The sequence below is a fragment of the Schistocerca piceifrons genome, chromosome 1 (genome assembly GCF_021461385.2).
Source record: "Schistocerca piceifrons isolate TAMUIC-IGC-003096 chromosome 1, iqSchPice1.1, whole genome shotgun sequence".
In the NCBI taxonomy this organism is placed as follows: domain Eukaryota; kingdom Metazoa; phylum Arthropoda; class Insecta; order Orthoptera; family Acrididae; genus Schistocerca; species Schistocerca piceifrons.
Window position 1 is genome coordinate 1,076,137,667 of NC_060138.1, and position 21,565 is coordinate 1,076,159,231.

Below are 21,565 nucleotides of genomic sequence, written 5' to 3' on the forward strand. Positions count from 1 at the left end.
TACAGTATTAAGACGACATATTATGGATAAACCATCATTGAGGGAGAAAGTGTTCATTACACTGTAGAACATTTTACAGATGTTCTTCGGCAACAGGACGTACTGACAGCAACCTGACTCCATTTTAAAATTTGTCGTTATCATTCAATGACAAATTGGAAACAACAGTAACATTAATAAATAAAATACTAGATTTAGCAGAAATGAATTCTGTCAGTCGGGCATAATGTAACACAGAAAGAAGTGACATATTCAGCAATGTAAATCTTTGACAACCTACCAAGTGGCGTAAAGAATGTAATGGATAACAAAAACTGAAATCTTATCTGTATGACAACTCCTAACCTGCAGAAGAATTTGTGAATTTATAAACACCTGTGTGTAGTTAGCAGAATATTCACAAAAGCTTACTCGTACTATTGAACAATAAATTTGCTGGCGTCGTGTGCCTTTTGACAAATAGACTGTCATTCATATATCCTCACTTTTCTGTAATTTTTAGTTCATGACTGCAACTGTAATAATAATAATAATAATAATAATAATAATAATAATAATAATGCATTATATTAATTACTTACTTAATATCAAATATATTTTATGTTGTGATGTTTGTATGCGTGATACCTGGTGAGATGTCGGACATACATGTTGTTCCTGAGGAGGGGCAACAGCCTTTTCAGTAGTTGCAGGAGTGACAGACTAGATGATTGATCTGGCCTTGTAACACCAGCCAACATGGCCATACTTTGCTGGTACTGTGAATGGCTGAAAGCAAGGGGAAACTACAGCATTTTGTGTTCCAAGGGCATGCTGCACTACTATATGGTTAAATGATGAGGGCATCCTCTTGGATAAAATATTCCAGAGGTAAAATAGTCTCCCATTCGGATCTCTGGGTGGGGACAACTTGGAATGACATCACAAGGAGAAATAAAACTGGTGTTCTGTGGCTTGGAGTGTGGACTTTTAGATTGCTTTATCAGGCAGATAGGTTAGAAAATTTAAAATAGCAAATGGATAAGTTGAAGTTAAATGTAGTAGGGATTAATGAAGCTCTGTGGCAACAGGGACAGGACTTACAGTGAGGTGAGCACAGGTTTATAAATATAAAATGAAATAGAGGTAATGTTGGAGTAGATCTAACAATGAAGAAGAAAACAGGAATGCTGCTAAACCACCATGAACAGCATAATGAACGTATTACCATAGCAAAGATCTACACAGTGTCCACAGCCGCCACAGTAGTACAAGTCTGTATGCCAACTAGCTTCACAAATGATGATGAGATTGATTGTCATGAGACAAAAGAACTTATCCAGATAATTAAGGAAGATGAAAATTTATTTGTGATGGGGGATAGTAGAAAAAGGAAGAAAAGGAAAATAGTAGGTGAATATGGATTGGTGGAAAGGAATGAAAGAGGAAGCTGCCTGGTAGAATTTTGCTTGGAGCATAATTTAATCATTTCTAACACTTGGTTTAAGAGTCGTGTAAGAATGTTGTATAAGTGGGAGAGATCTGGAGATACAGGAAGGTTTCATATTGATTACATAATGGTAAGACAGGGACTCCTGAACAAAATTTTAAATTGTAGGACAGTTCCAGGGGCAGGTTTGGACTCTGACCACAATTTATTTTTTATGAACTGTAGATTAAAAATGAAGAAACTGCAAAAATGTAGATGTAACCTGGATAAATTGAAAGAACCAGAGGTTGCTGAGAGTTTCAGAGGGAGCATTGTGGATTGTCATATATTTGTCTCATAACATACATAATCTAAATCATTTGATTTGGGTACAGGAGACATGTCAAAATTTTGGTAAAATTTCACCGTAAACACAGTACAGCTGATGCTAATGAACAGCATCACAATAATAATACAATTTTGTTATATATACATACATACAATAAAATCTAACACTTAATTACCCCTTGCTCAAATTATCATTTCGTCCTCTATGAATTCTTCTATTGAATAGTAGCATTTCTCCCACAGAATCTGCTGTAGCCTCATCTTTAAAATTTCTGGCCTCATATTAAATGTGTTTTTGCCCATTAACTTGTTATACATTCTCAGGCTCTTATATTACTGCATCCGTGCATATAAATTCATTTGGTGTGTGGGTAACATAAAATTATTTTTATTCCTTGTGTTGTATGTGTGGTTAAAATGATTTTCCTCAAATAATTTTTGTCTGCTGTGTAGGAAGATTATTATTTCATAAATGTATATGGAGGAAACAGTTGGGATTTGTAGTTTCCGAAATAATGGCACTGAGACTCTGTTTGCTGTGCAGTACACTTATATCGGACAATTTTCTTTTGCAGTTTCAGTATTTGAGATACACTACTTGAACTTTCCCAGAATATTATCCCATATCTAGTAACAGATTCAAAATAACAGTGAAAAGCAATTTGTTGTGTACTCAGGTCAGTGGAATTTTCTAGTATTTGCATAGTTTATGTGATAGTAAGTCAACATCTGTATTCCAGCTTAAGTTCTTGTCCACATGTAGTCCCAGGAATTTGACGGTGTCTTCTTTCATAAGCTGATTGTTATGTTGTATTTTAAGTTCCACAGTTTTGAATGTTTGGTTTTGAAGTGTACCATATGGGTTTTTGCAATGTTCAGTTTCAACCCATATAACTGGAACCAGTTTTCCAAGGTTTTCAGTGAGCTTACAATGGAGCTCAGAATTTTTTCTGCATTGTAATCTTCAATTAAAACAGATGTATCGTCTGCAGTCAGAACCGATGGGGAATTTATATTTATGGGTAAGTCATTGATGTAGGATAGGAACGACTGGCTGCAAAATGGAGCCTTGAGGCCCACCATTAGGCAATAATTGACTAGAACAGGAGAAAGGAATACAGCAGAAGACAAATAAGTAGCTTTGAGAGATGAAATAATGAACACAGCAGAGGATAAAGTAGGTAAAAGGACTAGGCCTAGGAGAAACCCTTGGATATCAATGGACATATTGAATTTAGTTGATGAAAGGGGAAAACATAAAAATTCAGCAGATTAAGTTGGTGAAAAGAAATGCAGACTTCTAAAAAATGAAATTTACAGGAATTGCAAAATGGCTCGAGGACAAATTTAAGCATATAGAAACATATAACACTAGGGGAAAGATAGATACCACCTACAGGAAAATTAAAGAGGCCTTTGAAGAAAAGGGAAGTAGCTATATGAATATCAAGTGCTCAGATGGAAAACTGATGCTAAACAAAGAAGAGAAAGATGAAATGTGGAAACAGTATATAGTGTGTCTATACAAGGAGATGAACTTGAAGACAATATTATAGAAAAGGAAAATGATGTATATGAAGATTAAATGAAAGGATACTATGTGAAGAATTTGACAGAGCACTAAAATACCTAAGTTGAAACAAGTTCCATCAGAACTACTGATAGCCTTAGGAGACCAGCCATGATTAAACGGTTCAATCTAGTGCCTAGTAATATGTTGAAACAGGCAAAATACCCTCATACTTCAAGAAAAGTATAATAATTCCAGTTCCAAACAAAGCAGGTGTGACTATTACTGAACAGACATTTTAATAAATCATGATGACAAAATGCTGACACAAATTATTTGCAGAAGAATGGAAATACTGGTAGAAGCAAAATTTGTATTCAGGAGAAATGTTGGAGTAAAAGACAATACAAACTCTACGACCTCTCTTAGAAGAAGGTTAAGGGATGGCAAACCTATCTTTATAGCATTTGTAGCCTCAGAGAAAGCTTTTGACAATGTTTATTGGACTACTTTCTTTGAAATTCTGAAGGTAACAGGGGTAAAATACAGGGAGCAACTTGAATAGAAACCATATGGCAGTTATAAAATTTGATGGGCATGAAAGGGAAGTTGTGGTTAAGAAGGGATTTAGATAGGGTTGTAATGTGTGTCTAATGTTATTCAATCTGTACATTAAATAAACAGGAAAGGAAACCAAAGAAAAACTTGGAGAAGGACTTAAAGTTCAGGGGGAAGATATGAAAATTTTGAGGTTTGCTGATAAAAACTGTGATTCTGTTAGAGACAGCAAAGGACCTGGAAGAGCAGCCAAACAGAACAGACAGTGTCTTGAAAGGAGGATATAAGATGACCAGCAGCAAAAGCAAAACAAGGATAACGGAATGTAGTCAAATTAAATCAGGCGACACTGTGAAATTAGACTAGGAATGAGACACTGAAAGTAGTAGATGAGTTCTGCTTGTATGGCTGAAGTAGAGAGGATATAAAATATAGACTGGCAAGATTAGAAAAGCATTTCTGAAGAAGAGAAATTTGTTAACACGCAGTATGGATTTAGGTCTTAGTTAGTCTTTTGTGAAGTAGTGTAGCCATGCATGTAAGTGAAATGTGGACAGTAAACAGTTTAGACAAGAAGAGAATAAAAGTTTTTGAAATGTGGTACTACAGAAGAATACTGAAGATTTGATGGATAGATTGTGTAACTAATGAAGCGGTACTGAATAGAATTGGGAAGAAAAGGAATTTGTGGCATATCTTGACTAATAGAAGGAATTGGTTGATAGGAGACATTCTGAGGCATCAAGGGATCACCAGTTTAGTACTGAAGGGCAGTATGGTGGGTAAAAATCATAGAGGGAGACCAAGAGATGAATGCCATAAGCAGATTCCAAAGGATGTATGCGACAGTAGTTATGAGGCAAGCACAGGGTAGAGTAGCATGGAGAGCTGCATCAATCCAGTCTTCGGACTGAAGATAACATCAACAAAAACATTAAGAAAGGAACTGCTTTAGACGAATAAATGGAATACAGGTGTACTATCTTGTCCTAAATGAAATAAAGAAACATTAGAGGTGTGTGTGTGTGTGTGTGTTTGTTTTTGTTTGTTTGTTTGGTTTCACAAACTGACAACCGAGTAGTCACCGTCATCCTAATCTAGACCTCCAGCTATGTTACAGATTATCATCTCATTATTTAATTGGATAGATAAAAAATCTACTCACCAAGTGGTGGCAGAACACCCTCATAAAAGACTGGTGTGATTACCAAGCTTTCGGAGCCAGTGGCTTCTTCTTCAGGCAACCCTTGCATTGTGGGTGAAAGCTTCAGTGGAAGTGAGATGCTACTGTATTAAGTAACTTACCACACACAACTGGAATCAAATATTTCATTTGACGTGTACAGCTCAAAAGATGATGGTGATACCAGGCATCTCCTCTCCCCCCCCCCCCCCCTCTCCCCCCCCCCCCCGCCCCGCTCCCCCTACCACACACACACACACACACACACACACACACACACACACACACACGCACACGCACACAATTATTATCACAAATTTCACTTGACCTGTATGACTCAAACAAAGACAGTGATAGCAAGAATCCACATGCACCATAATACCCGGTACTGCAAATTTTGCTTGATCTATATAGCTCAACAGAGACAGCGACACCAATATTCCACACAACTAAAAACCTGGTACCACTAATTTCACTTCACCATAATAGCTTAAGTGATGCCCACAATACATTGACCGACAGCTAGCGAAACTAACTATTATGAAGACATATATGACCAAAGCAACTACAATGCACTCCACAATAGTCAGCACTGTAAACTACTAAATATGAACTCATAGAAAACCACTCCAACATACACTCACACACAAATTTTGCATAGCAGCAACCAACAAATGATTTGTAAATTTTGTTGTAAGGTCCACACATACATGTTGTTGTTGTTGTTGTTGTGGTCTTCAGTCCAGAGAGTGATTTGATGCAGCTCTCCATGCTAATCTATCCTGTGCAAGCTCCCAGTACCTACTGCAACCTACATCCTTTTGAATCTGCGTAGTGTATTCATCTCTTGGTCTCCCTCTACAATTTTTACCCTCGGCTCTGCCCTCCTAAATTGGTGATCCCTTAATGCCTCAGAATATGTCCTACCAGCCGATCCCTTTTTATAGTCAATTTGTGCCACAAATTTCTCTTCTCCTCAATTCTGTTCAATACCTCCTCATTAGTTATCTGGTCTGTCCATCTAATCTTCAGCATTCTTCTGTAGCACCACATTTCGAAAGCTTCTATTCTCTTCTTGTCTAAACTGTTTATTGTCCACATTTCACTTCCATGCATGGCTACACTATTTCACAAATGACTTCCTAACACTTAAATCCATAGTGTGTGTTAACAAATTTCTCTTCTTCAGAAACGCTTTCCTTGCCATTGCCAGTCTACATTTTATATCCTCTCTACTTTGACTATCATCAGTTATTGTACTCCCCAAATGGCAAAACTCATTTACTACTATAAGTCTCTCATTTCCTAATCTAATTCCCTCAGCGTTACCTGATTTAATTCGACTACATTCCACTATCCTCATTTTGCTTTTGTTGATGTTCATCTTATATCCTCCTTTCAAGACACTGTCTATTCCGTTCAGCTGCTCTTCCAGGTCCTTTGCTGTCTCTGACAGAATTACAGTGCCATCAGCAAACCTCAAAGTTTTATTTCTTCTTCATGGGTTTCTCCATGGATTTTAATTCCTGCTACAAATTTTCTTTAGTTTCCTTTACTACTTGCTCAATATACAGATTGAATAACATTGGGGATAGGCTACAACCCTGTCTCACTGCCTTCCCAACCACAGCTTCCATTTCATGCCCCTCGACTCTTATAACTGCCATCTGATCTGGTTTCTGTACAAATTGTAAATAGCCTTTTGCTCCCTGTATTTTACCCCTGACACCTTCAGGATTTGAAAGAGAGTATTCCAGTCAACATTTTCAAAAGCTTTCTTTAAGTCTACAAATGCTGGAAACATAGGTTTGCCTTTCCTTAATCTATCTTTTAAAATAAGTCGTAGGGTCAGTATTGCCTCATGTGTTCCAACATTTCTATGGAATCCAGACTGATCTTCCCCAAGGTCGGCTCCTACCAGTTTTTCCATTCGTTTGTAAAGAATTTGCGCAAATATTTTGCAGCCGTGACTTATTAAACTGATGGTTTGGTAATTTTCACATCTGTCAACACCTGCTTTCTTTGGGATTGAAATTATTATATTCTTCTTGAAATCTGAGGGTATTTCGCCTGTCTCATACATCTTGCTCGTCAGATGGAAGAGTTTTGTCAGGGCTGGCTTTCCAATGGCTATCAGTAGTTCTTGTGGAATGTTGTCTACTTTCGGGAGCTTGTTTCGGCTTAGATCTTTCAGTGCTCTGTCGAACTCTTCATGCAGTATCATATCTCCCATTTCATCTTCATCTACATGCTCTTCCATTCTATAATATTGTCCTCAAGTACATCGCCCTTGTATAGACCCTCTATATACTCCTTCCACCTTTCTGCTTTCCTTTCTTTTCTTAGAACTGGGTTTCCATCTGAGCTCTTGATATTCATACAAGTGTTTCTCTTTTCTCCAAAGGTCTCTTTAATTTTCCTGTATGCAGTACCTATATTACCCCTTACATTTGCCATCTATCCATCCCTGCTTTGCCATTTTGCACTTCTTGTTGATCTCATTTTTGAGACATTTGTATTTCTTTTTGCCTGCTTCAATTACTGCATTTTTATATTTTCTCCTTTCATCAATTAAGGTCAATATTTCTTCTGTTACCCAATGATTTCTAGTAGCCCTCATCTTTTTACCTACTTTATCCTCTGCTGTCATCACTATTTCATCCCTCAAAGCTACCCATTCTTCATCTACTGTATTTCTTTCCCCCCATTCTTTCAATCGCTCCCTAATGCTCTCCCTGAAACTCTCTACAACCTCTAGTTGTGTTAGTTTTTCCAGGTCCCATCTCCTGAAATTCCTACCTTTTGCAGTTTCTTCAGTTTTGATCTACAGTTCATGACCAATAGAGTGTGGTCAGAGTCCACATCTGCCCCTGGAAATGTCTTACAATTTAAAACCTGTTCCTAAATCTCTGTCTTACCATTATATAATCTATCTGAAACCTTCCAGTATCTCCAGGCCTCTTCCATGTACCCAGCCTTCTTTCATGATTCTTGAACCAAGTGTTTTATGATTAAGTTATCCTCTGTTCAAAATTCTACCGGGCAGCTTCCTCTTTCATTCCTTGCTCCCATTCCATATTCACCTACTACTTTTCCTTCTCTTCCTTTTCCTGCTATAGAATTCCAGTCACCCATGACTATTAAATTTTCGTCTCTGTTCACTATCTGAATTATTTCTTTTATCTCATCATACAATTCCTCAATCTCTTCCTCATCTGCAGAGCTAGTTGGCATATAAAATTGTACTAATGTAGTAGGTGTGGGCTTTGTGTCTATCTTTGCCACAATAATGCTTTCACTATGCTGTCCGTAGTAGCTTACCTGCACTCCCATTTTTTTTATTCATTATTAAACCTACTCCTGCATTTCCCCTATTTGATTTTGTATTATAACCCTGTAGTCACCGGACCAGAAGTCTTGTTCCTCCTGCCACCGAACTTCACTAATTCCCACTATATCTAACTTGAATATATCTATTTCCCTTTTTACATTTTCTAACATACCTGCCCAATTAAGGGATCTGACATTCCATGCTCCGATCCATAGAATGCCAGTTTTCTTTCTCCTGATAACAACCTCCTCCTGTGCTCCTGCCGGGAGATCCGAATGGGGGACTATTTTACCTTCAGAGTATTTTATCCAAGAGGATGCCATCATCATTTAACCATACAGTAAAGCTGCATGACCTTGGGAAAAATTACGGCTGTAGTTTCCCCTTGCTTTCAACTGTTCACAGTACCAGCACAGCAAGGCCATTTGGTTAGTGTTACAAGGCCAGATCAGTCAGTCATCCAGACTGTTGCCCCTGCAACTACTGTAAAGGCTGCTGCTCCTCTTCAGGAACCACAAGTTTGTCTGGCCTCTCAACAGATGCCCCTCCGTTGTGGTTGCAGCTACTGTATGGCTATCTGTATTGCTGAGGCACACAAGAAGAAGAAAAAAAATTTAAACTAGTTACAAAACAACAAATTACCTATTTAAAAACCAAAAACAAATCATTGGCAAATAACCAACGAAAATAAAATAACTCACTTGCATGATAACAAAAGCATACTCCCAAAAACACTGAGTAGAACATAGCATGAAGTCTAATGCTGCACTAATATCACTCACAAACAATTTAGAAGCATAAACACCCCATACTAGAGTGCACAGTCCCTTACAACAACACACCCTGTACAAACACAGTCCATTTCCAATGTGCCCCACCTCCATGATGTCAACACAACAAAATACAGTTATGTCACAGGTCAGAGCCAATGAATGGAATCAGAGCAAGTGGTTGACGTGAGTATTTTGGTTCTGATTAGCTCCTTTTGCCATTTTTTGATCAAGAGCTTTCTAAAAATTCTGGAAAGAGGTGGTTTTAAATATATTATTTTGTGTTTATTTCTGTCACTCCTCTTTTAAGTTTTCATATGTATAGGTTCAGATGATGGTTCAGATGGCTCTGAGCACTATGGGACTTAACTGCCGTGGTCATCAGTCCCCTAGAACTTAGAACTACTTAAACCTAACTGACCTAAGGACATCACACACATCCATGCCCGAGGCAGGATTCGAACCTGCGGCCGTAGCGGTCGCACGGTTCCATACTGAAGCGCCTAGAACTGCTCGGCCACTCCGGCCGGCTGTATATAGGTGTTCGTGCGTGAATGTGCATGCTCTGTCTCAAATATTGTTGATGGGAAGCTCATATGTTGATTTTGAATGAGAGAATCTGCAGTAGAATATTCATCATTTTTACCATACAGAAGTATAAATGTGTTCTATAAATGAGCTGTGATTTAGTCCATCAACATTATGGCTCTGTGTGATTCTTAAAGCTTCACTGTAATGGTCTGTAATAGAATAGTAGTTTTATTTTTTTTTTTCAAGTATTGGCTAACTTGTAGATTTGTATATGGAGGATGATGTGTATTTATAAGTGCTAGAGATAAAAGTGAAGAAAAAAAAAATACTGCAATATAAGAGATAGATGAGGAGCATTGGAGTGTCATTCATTGAGGGCAATATGATAAACTGCTAAAGAGAATGAAATGTTACTCCTCACCCTGAATCAGAAGACAGGTAAGTTTCAGTGTTGTGTTTCCTGATCTAGGGTTTCAAGAAATTTATGTTCTGTATTTTACTTCTGACTCTCCCTTCCCACTTCTCCTTTTTATGAGATTAATAGATGTTTTCAGTTGTTAAGTGTGACAATACTGCTCCAGTTGTTCCTATTTTGGTGACGGAGATACTGACGGCATACTGTTTTATCTATCAGAGTAGAAAAAAATTAGTTCTTCTTTCTTTTTTCCAGAGGTGGCTTCCTGTGGAAGGTTTTACTAGCCGCTTGCTACCAACAGATAGATATCACTTCTCAAATCAAGAGGGTTCCGTTGACAGAAGTTTTGATAAGATTAGGTTACCATCAATGGCATGGCAGTGGGAGGGTGACTGGCACATTGAGACCACACTGGATGGCCAACCGTTGGATGATGATGTAAGGTCATTTTTGTGAATCAGCTTTTTTCTCTGTATAATTTCATTTTTTAAATTTCCTGTCCTAAGACATGTTTTTCTGCTAAACATTGTTATTCAAATTGTGTTAATTTTTCATGACTGAATAAGCAATGATTCATGAATGTAGGGCTTCATACAAAGAAAAGTGTCAAATACTTGTGTATCTTTTTGCAGAATATGTAATTACTTAATAGTAAGACATCTCTTGTGTAGTTTGTGCATGTTTTTATATATTGTGTTTATTGGAGAGGTCATGAAAGTTTAGAAGTGCCACACAATGAATCCACATAAAATTGACATGTGTGAGCTAGCGTCATGGTTTCTATAAGATTTAGCAATTGTATCGTATAATCATTTTCCTCTAATTGCTGTGTGTGTTTATGTGACAATCATTATATTTTTGTTAGAAAGATTTTTTAAGTTCAGAAACTATTTATATAACATATTTTCTAGTGAATATACATTCATAATTTTTATTTGTGTGTCCCACAAAATTTGGCAGTACAGCCTTAGTTATTTACAAATGTGCAACATAAAAACAAAATTGTTAACATCTGTTGAAAAATGGACACACACACACACACACACACACACACACACACACACACACAACTTCACAAGGGATTGAATAGCGCTACTGCAAAGTGGTAGCAGACAGACAGCTTGATACTTGACTATGTATGTGATGGGACAGATTGGGTAAGAAAGACATTCTTCTGGTCTCGTGTTGTTTTTATCAGCTGACTGAGAGCAAATCATGTAGCCCCGTGCTGCATCGTTACACAGTCACTTCTGAAAGGAGTATGGATTGTCCTTTGTAACACACTTGGCTATTTGTATTTGTTTGTGTATGTGTTTTCTGAAATGGTCACCACCTGTTGCAAAAGCTGCAAATATATTTCCATGATACAGAGAGGTAGTTGGAAAACCGACAACTGAAATCCGGCAAGCAATGTGTGAAAAAAGCTTCAGCTGTGCCAAATCCAAGTTTTAGCAACTGAATAGTTTAGGACTGTTACAATATTGAGAAAAGGAAGTGTGGTGGTAGCACTATTGTTTATAATGGTGATGAATGAAATTGTGAAAGAGGCAAAAGAAACTCATAGTGGAAGGGAGATGAAGTTATTTCTGTTTTCCACTGTTGTTGTGGTGTGCGGAGCCAAAAGTAAGGAGATACAAGAACAAACAGAGATCTCAAATGAAAGAATCGAGATATATGGACTGGTGGTAACCAGAAGAGGCAGAGAATGCAAGGGGCAAATTAACATCACAGGACAGAATATTGAAAGTGTGGATAACTTTAAATATCTGGGAAGTGTGACAGTGCAAAATCCTAGAATGAAGCCAGAAGTTAGGAAAAGGGAACAGCAGAGCAATGTACAGTACCAGTGTCTGAGGGGCTTGGTGTGGCGAATGTGAGTAAGTGCGGTACAAAATGTTCTATACACCAATAATGACATATGCATCATAGACCTGGACAATGAAAAGAAGAAAGGAGAGGAGAAGCCAAGCCATGAAATAACACTCCTTAGAAGTATGTTATGGAAAATGAGGAGACAGAGTTAGAAGTGAGGATGTTAGGAATGAAATTGGAGTAGAAAAGCTGAATGAGAGAATTGACAAGAACAGGTTAAAATAGGTGACTGTAGGCTTTCCCGGCATAAACTATTGATGAAGATTTCTTGGGTCTCCAGCCGGGTGGTAGCGTTGATATCTCGCTACGTTTTGGGAAGTGTCATACTACCCATCTTCTGGCCAGAAGATGGGTAGTATGACACTTCCCAAAATGTTGCGAGATATCAACGCTACCACCCGGCTGGAGACCCAAGAAATTGTCATCGACAGGTTAAAATAGTTTGGACATGTAAGGGGAATGAAAGATGGAAGCATACCAAAATGAATGATGGAGGCCAAGTTTGAGGACAAGACTCAATGAAGATAAATTTAAGAAGGAGGAATCTGACTGGGGTGGGGGGGGGGGGGGGGAGTTATAGAAGGGAAAACAGTGGAAGGCAGAGAAAAATGAGAAGTACCTTAAATGTCCCAGCCCAGCCTGATGCTGGATAAAGGAGAAACGAAGTCAATGACGACCATCACAATAACATTATTTATAAAGGATTCTTCACTCAGTAAAAAAATTGCCCACATTCATATTCAGCAAGTGCACTGAAAAAAATGGTGTTGAGTGCCATAAAACAGCCACCACCACCAAATAAGTTAATCAACTAATCGGTTCACAAAAGCAATACAGGTGTGGCAGGACATAAAGAGGACTTCAGGGAGGGATACCAGATCTCCTTTTAATGACATAAGGAGTTATTACTCAGACCACAGAACAACATGTATCCCAAATCACAGTTACCACCAGTTAGGACCTAGCCTTTTGCCCCAGAGAGACCATCACTGAGGATTGTGATTGGGAGTAAAACTCGGCTGATGAGGAAGTCTACAACCACCATTTCTTTAGGGCAGAGCTGGATTAGGAATTCTGCAATATGGCAATATGATCATATCATGAAAAAATCTACTTTGGAATATGTTGCCACCTCACACAAATTGCTAAATCATTTCTTGGTCATTTTAGTTTCTAATATGAAACAAGTTATGGAAAGGAGCCATTTTAATTATTCTCTTCATGTCTGGGAAGAACTGTACATATCCAAGTATGTATCACAGTATTTTCCATACCAGGTGTGTGGGAAAAAATTTGAAGCAGATGGAATTCAGACAACTCTTTGGTTGATTTTAGTGGGGTTCAGGATGTATTTGATCTGTTAGCAACATGATTCTGCTGGAGGAAGCTGTGCGACTGGCTTTCCTGTAGCGGTATCTCCTAACAAGTACATTCATATATGCTGTGAACCTGTAATATTGTTTGCATCTACATCTATAATCTGCAAACTACTGTGAGGTGTGTGGCAGAGGGTAAGTCCTTCTGTACCCAGTTATTAGGATTTCTTCTCATTCCATTCACATATAGAGCTTGGGAGGAATGATTACTTGAATGCCTCTGTGTGTGCAGTAATTATTCTAATCTTAGCCTCACGATCCATATAAGAGTGATACATAGGGGATTGTAGTATTTTTCTAGACTCACCATTTAAAGCCCATTCTTGAAACTGTGTTAACAGACTTTCTCAGGACAGTTTACATGTTTCTTCAAGAGTCTTCCAGTTCAGTTCCATTAGTATCCCTGTGACATTCTCTCAGGGATCAAACAAACCTGTGACCATTCGTGCTGTCCTTCTGTGTATATGTTCAATATCCCTTCTTAGTGCTATTTGATACAGGTCCCACACACTTGAGAATTATCATAGAAACAGTCACACAGGTGATTTATAAGCAGTCTCCTTTGTAGGCTGATTGCACTCCCCCAGTATTCTATCAGTGAACCAAAGCCCACCACCTGCTTTACCCACAACTGAACCTGTGTGATCATTCCATTTCATATCCCTACAGTGTGTTACCTCCAGGTGTTTGTATAAGTTGGCTGATTCTAGCAGTGATTTATTGATATTATAATCATAGGACATGGTTTTTTCATTTTGTGAAGTGCAGTTTTACTTTTCTGAACATTTAAAGCAAGTTTCTAATCTTTGCACCACTTTGAAATTTTATAATGATCTGACTGAATATTTATTCAGTCACTTTCAAACATTACTTCATTATAGATAACTGCATCATCTGCAATCTGAGGTTACTACTAATATTGTCCGCAAAGTAATTAATATACAACATGAACAGCAAGGGTCCCAACACACTTCCCTGAGGCACACCTCATGATGACTCTCCATCCCAGGTAACATGCTGTGTCCTCCCTACCAGAAAGTCTTCAATCCAGTCACAAATTTCAGTTGACACCCCATATGACCATACATTTGACAATAAACGTAGGTGTGGTTCTGATTCAAATGCTTTTTGGAAATCAATAAATACTGCATCTACCTGACAGCCTTGATCCAAAGCTTTCAGTATGTCATGTGAGAAAAGTGGGAGTTGTGTTTCATGTGATCGATATTTTCAGAATCCATGCTGGTTAGCACTGAGGAGGTCATGAGATACCTCATAAGTTTGAGTTCAAGGATACTGGACAGTAGTTTTGTGCATCACTTTTACCACCCTTTCTGTAGATGGGTGTGACATGTGCTTTTTTTTCCAAGAAGTGGGCAGGTCCCTATGATTGATTATAGTTAGAAGATGGACTGACTCAGACACTAATTCATTGTAGAATCTGACAGGAATTTCATCGAGCTCTGGAGCTTTGTTCAGTTTTAACGATTTCAGCTGTTTCTCAACAACACTGACATCAATATTTATTTCATTCATCTTTTCAACAGTTTGAGGATTAAATTGGGGCAATTCTCCTGGGTTTTCTTTTGTAAAGGAACGTTTGAAAATGGAGCTAAGCATTTCACCTTTTGCTTCATACCCTCAATTTCAGTTCCTGTCTCATTCGCTAGAGACTGGACACTAGCTCTGTGCCACTAACAGCTTTATAAACCACCAGAATTTCTTCGGTTTTGTAAAATATAATTGGACGGTATTCTGCTGTGGTGGTCATTGAAGGCATCATGTATTGCTCTCTAGACAGCCAAATTCATTTCATTCAGCATCTCTCTATCTATAGACTGATGCTTGTTTCTCACCTATTAGCCATGCGGGGTAGCCGTACGGTCTGAGGCATCTTGTCACGGTTCACACACCCCCCCCCCCCCTCCCCTACGGGCCCCCGTTCCCCTCCCCCCCACCCCCCACCCCATCGGAGGTTTGAGTCCTCCCTTGGGCATGGGTGTGTGTGTTGTCCTTAGGGTAAGTTAGTTTAAGTTAGATTAAGTAGAGTGTAAGCCTAGGGACTAATGACCTCAGCAGTTTGGTCCCATAGAAGCTTACCACAAATTTCCAATTTTCACACCTATTATGCAATAATCTCTGTTTCTGTAGAAGTTTCTTTACAATGAATGTATACCATGGAGGGTCCCTCCCATTATGAACTGTTTCATTGGGTGCATCTAGTGCATGGTCAATTATTCTTTTAAACTTGAGCCATAGTTCCTCTACATGATCCTGCCATGTGCTGAAAGTTTTAAGTTCTTCACTGAGATATGACACTACTGATTTTTTATCTAGTTTACCGAACATATATATCTTTCTGCATGTTTTAGTTGTTCTTTGTACTTTGGTAATCATAGTTGTCACAACTGTGTCATGATCACTGATACCAGTTTCAATGTGGATATCCTCAAAGAGGTCAGGTCTATTTGTTGCCATTATATCCAATACATTTCCATCATGAGGGGGGTTTCTAACTATTTGTTCTAGGTAATTTTCACAGATGGAATTTAATACTGTTTCACAGGATGTCTTATTGCGTCCACCACTAACAAAACTGTAATTTTCTTAATTAATTGCTAAAGTCTCCACCTGTGACTATAGTGTGATTGGGGAAGTCACATGTAAGTGAACTGAGATTTTCTCTAAAGTTTTCAGTTCATCAGGAGATGAGTCTGGTGGGTGATAAAGGCTAAGTCTTTCCAAACGGTCTCAGATGCAGCTTCAATTTTTATCTTGGTAGATTTGAATTTTTTGTCTACTGTGACAAATACACCGCCCCCATTTCCCATTTGCCAGTCCTTTTGACATAAATTTTCCCAAAAAATCTCAATCCTATCAATTTCGTGTTTCAACCAGATTTCTGTACCTAGTAGTAAATGAGCTTCACTGCTTTTTGTGAACCCTTCAAGCTCTGCCACTTTGTTGCAAATGCTTAAGCAGTTAACCATTAGAGTTTTAATACTCTCACCTGTGGGAGGCATTCCTCTCTATCTTACACTGATACTTCTGGGTGTCTGCAGCTATCATTATATGGATTGGATGAAGAGTTGCCTTATATAAAAACCCATACACAGCTACCTGTGACTATAGTCATTACATTCTTTAGTCATTACATTCTGATGTATAGTGCTTACCTGACTCATTTAGGGGGACCCTACATTTCTGAACTGCATGGCCCAAGTTCAGGAAGTTGCAGCCTAGCTTGTCACAGAACCTTCAGAGTCTCTGGTTCAAACCTTGCACACGATTCAGAACCAAAGAGCCACAATCATTTCTGGGTACAGTGCTGCAAATTGTGAGCTTCATTGGAACTCCATGCACAACGCTGGTCTTCTCAGCTTTCTCTGCCAGTTGCTGGAATGGCCCATGTATGAGCTCGGAGCCCAGGTGGCAGGCATCACTTGTTCCAATGTGCGCCACAATCTGCCGTTGATTACACCCTGTTCTCTCAGTGGTTTCTGGAATAACCTCCTCAACATGTTGAATGAGGCCCCGGGGCATACACATTGAGTGTACCTGGTGTCCTTTCCTGTCCCTTGCTGCCATTTTCCTAATGGGCATGATCATTCGCCATACATTTGAACTGCCAACAATTAATAGACCCCTACCCTTTTGTGTTTACCTCCTCTTGACACTGGACAAATGAAGTTTCTCCAAAAGTGAGTCACACTGGCTCAGTTTCAGTGAAAGACAGCATCTCATACTTTTTGGTTAGGGGGATCGGTACAACACCCTGAGTCCTCTGATCTCCATCCATCCTGTACGGAATTCCTGGGTCTACTATTGACATGCCACTCACAGTCATCTTCATCTACATCTACATCTACATCATACTCTGGAAGCCATCTTCTGGTGTATGGTAGAGGGTACTTTTTGTACTACTAACTGAGCCCTCCAACCCTGTTCCACTCCTGAATAGCACATGGGAAGAAGGATTGTCGGAAAGCCTCTGTATTGGCTGTAATTTGTCAAATTTTCTCCTCATGGTCATTATGCGAGACGTACTTGTGGGAAATAATATGTTGTCCGACTCTTTCCATAAAGTACTCTCGAAATTTCATTAGTGAAACTCTCAGTGATGCACAAGGCCTCTCTTTAATGTATGCCAATAGAGTTTGTTGTATATCTCTGTAATGCTCTCATGCTGACTAAATGATCCTGTGATGAAACGTGCCACTCTTCATTGGATTTTTCTCTCAGTCCTATCTGGCAAGTATCCCAGACAGATGAAAAGTACTCAAGAATTGGTTGAACAAGTGGCTTATAAGCCACTTCCTTCATGAATGAGTTACATTTCCTTAAGATTCTTCATATGAATTTGAGTCTGACATCTAACAATGTTAGAGATGGAAAGTTGCTACTCACAATATAGCGGAGATGCTGAGCCGTGATAGGCACAACAAAAAGATTCACACAATTATAGCCACAGAGGAGCATTCCCCTCGTACCTCAGTATCATCCGGGACTGGAGAAACTGAATTACATTCTCTGCCAGGGTTTTGATTACCTCTCATTGCATCCTGAAATGAGAAATGTCCTGCCCACTATCCTTCCCACCCGTCCTACAGTGGTATTCTGCCGTCCACCGAGTCTACACAATATACTCGTCCATCCTTACACAACCCCTGCTGCCAGTCCCTTACCTCATGGCTCATACCCCTGTAATAGACCTAGATGCAAGACCTGTCCCATACAGCCTCCTATCACCACCTACTCCAGTCCGGTCACTAACATCACCTATCCTATCAAAGGCAGGGCTATCTGTGAAACCAGTCATGTGGTTTGCAAGCTAAGCTGCAACCACTGTGCTGCATTCTATGTAGACATGACAACCAATAAGCTGTCTGTCCAGATGAATGGCCACTGACAAACTGTGGTCAAAATACAAGTGGACCAACCTGTTGCTGAACACGCCGCCAAACTTGATATCCCTCATCTCGGTGACTGCTTCACAGCCTGTGCCGCATGGGTCTTTCGCACCAACACCAGCTTTTCTGAATTGTGCATGCGGGAACTTTCCCTGCAATACATCCTACATTCCCGCAACCCTCCTGGCCTCAGCCTTCGTTAGTCACTGTCCTCACCCATCCAGCTCCCTGTTCCCATTCCTGCACTACACAGCCGTCATTTCACCACCACACCCAGTCTTTTAATTTCTTTTTATTATTTCTCTCCTTTCCGCTACTTCCCCCCTCCCCCCCAACCTTCTCCCTTCTCTCCTGCCCTCCGTCTAAACTGCAGCACTTCACTGTCCGCCACCCCCACCATACTATCCCTCCCCACCCCAGCCTCCTCCTTACCCCCACCCAGTCGCCACTCCCATCATTCAATTTTTGCTGCTGCTAGCACTGTGGTTTCAGTTGTCTGAGACTGTAGACATGTGTGCAAGTTGCGTTTGAATATGTATGTTTGTGTGTGTGTGTGTGTGTGTGTGTGTGTGTGTGTGTGTGTGTGCAAGTTGCGTTTGAATATGTGTGTGTGTGTGTGTGTGTGTGTGTGTGTGTGTGTGTATTGCTGACAAAGGCCTTAATGGCCGAAAGCTATAATTGTGTGAATCTTTTTGTTGGGCCTATTGTGACTCAGCATCTCCACTACATAGTGAGTAGCAACTTTCCTTCTCAAACATTGTTACATTCCATCCTAGATTTTCCATTGTTTGACTCTGGCATCTGCTTTTCCCAGTATTTGTTTTATGTGATCATTCCACTTAAGGTCACTCTGTATGGTTACTACTAGGTATTTTATGGCAGATACTGTTTCCAATGGTTTGTCATCAGCAGTGTAACTATACAGTAGTGGATTTCTTTTCCTTTGTATGCGCAATATGTTACACTTATTTATGTTCAGGGTCAACTGCCAGAGCCAGCACCATTCATAAATTCTGTAGAGATCTTTCTGCAAATCATTACTGTCTACTGCAAACAGCCTTAGAGAGCATCTGATGCATCATTTATATACATTGTGAACAGTTATGGTACTATCACACTTCCCTGGGAACTCTGGAAATGACCTTTAATGTGTCGATTTTGTTCCATTAAGAGCAACATGTTGAGTTCTGTCTAAAGGAAGTCTTGAATCCAGTTTCAGATCTGCTCCTATTCTTGATAAGCTCATATTCTTTTCACTAAACAGTGTTGTGGGATGGTGTCAATAGCCTTCCTGAAGTCAAGGAACATGGCATCAACCAGAGTGTCATTGTCTACAGTGCTGTGGATCTTGTGGAGGAACAGAGCGAGCTGAGTTTTGCAGGATCGCTGTTTGTGGAATCCATATTGATATTTACAGAGGAGATTTTCCTTCTCCAAAAAAATCATAATTCTTGAGCATAAAAAATGTTCTGGCAAGACACACTATCTGTTGCAGGGCATGCAACATGCATGCAACATGGCAATCATGATCTCAGTGCCTATTTCTCCACACGTTTTCTCAGAACTCTGAAGGTGGGAACTAGCACTACAACATATCCTTGGTTCACACCACCCACCTGGCCTTAACTTACTTCAATTTTTTCTGTCTCAGCATTTCTTCACAGTATGGTAACTACTCCTTTCTTCACTCCATTTTAGTTTTCTTCTTTTTCTTACCTGTCTATTTTTCGCCATCCCCCTCCAATCTCTGTTGCGCACAATGCACTTAGCTTCTCACTCTTATTAACTCATACATGTTGTTTTAGTTGTAATCTCTGTCTTCCATATTACCATGTCATCCACCTTTAAGCTCTCAGATTTTCAAAGCTAATCTGATGCAGTCCCCAACAATCAGTCTTTCCTTATCATCCCATTCAGTGTCTCCCTTGACCTATGGTTCTGCATGACTTTTCCAAAGCCTACCCTTTTTCCTAGACCTCTCCAGTCTTTTTCCTTCACCCCTCTTCTGTCACCTTCAACCATTCTGCCTGAAGGAGGAGCCTTTGGCTCTGAAGGCTTGGCTAATTATAATGTTCTTTTACGTGTGTGTTCTGCTGCCACTTGGTGAGTAGAATTTTTATGTTTCCAATTACATTATTTTGTCAAAAATTGATTGTTTTCATTTTTTATAATTCTACAACAGACTGACATCAGTGATACAGGTCTATAATTGTGTGCATCTGTCTTCCAATCCCCAGGTACCCTTCATTGCTCAAGCGATCTGTTATAAATAACTGCTAGAAGGGGAGCAAGTTCTTTTGCATAATCTTTGTAGAATCTTATAGGTATCTCATCTGGTTCTGATGCCTTTCCACTACTAAGCGACTGTAGGTGTTTTTCTGTTTCGCAATTGGTTAACTCAATATCTGCCATTTCAACTTTCGTACGACAATTGAAAGGAGGGACTGTGTTATGATCTTCTATGGTGAAACAATTTTGGAAGACGAATTCAGTATTTTGGGCTTCTCTCTGTTATCTTCTGTTTCAGTGCCAGTATGGTCACTGAGTGAATGAACAGATGATTTTGACCCACTTACTGATTTTAAATATGACCAAAACCTCTCAGGGGTTTTACTCAAATCGGTTGACAAAGTTTTACTTTCAGAGTCATTGAAAGCTTCTCTCACTGCTCTCGTTATGTTCATTTTCACTTTGTTCAGGTTTTGTTTGTCAGCTAGGTTTTTACCTCCCTTGAATCTGAGATGAAGTTCTCTTTGTTTATGTTGCAGTTTTGTAACATGGCTATTTAACCATGGTGGGTCTTTCTCATATCTTAAGACCTTAATCGGAACTTACTTTCTGGGGCTTGTAGCACAATGCCTTTGAATTTTTTCCGTTTGTTCTCCACATCAATGTCCTCATCACTGAGTATGTGATTCTGACTGTGCAGGTACTCTGAAATTTGTGTCCTGTAACTCTTGCTATGCAAAAATATCTTCCTACATTTTTTAACAATCTTTGTAACACAATTCGTCGTAGATGCTATCACAGCCTTATGATCACTGCAACCTTCCTCCACACTAACTGATTCGATAAGTTCAGGTCTGTTTGTTGTCAGAGGGTCTTAGACATTAGCCTCACAAGTTGGTTCCCTAACTATCTGCTCAAAGTAATTTTAGGACAAGAGATCCAGAATAATGCCGCACAAGTTCCTGTTTTTGATGCGAGTTTTGATAGCATGACACTCCCAATGTATACCTGCCTAGTAGAAGTTACTCCCTGTTATAACATAATGATCACAAAAATTGTTAACGATATTCCGCAAGTTCTGTCTGAAGCGGCCTACCACTAGAGCCTGACCCAGGCAGCCTATA

The 21,565-nt window shown here is 39.4% G+C and overlaps 1 protein-coding gene across 1 annotated transcript in view; it reads left to right on the forward strand.

Annotated features, from left to right (window-relative positions):
• LOC124770302 (tectonin beta-propeller repeat-containing protein) overlaps positions 1-21,565 on the forward strand; it is a 209,901-nt gene that overhangs the window by 2,626 nt on the left and 185,710 nt on the right. The window contains exon 2 of the mRNA XM_047249192.1: positions 10,310-10,492. Within this exon, the coding sequence (XP_047105148.1) occupies positions 10,310-10,492 (183 nt within the window). The remainder of the gene's footprint in view (positions 1-10,309; positions 10,493-21,565) is intronic.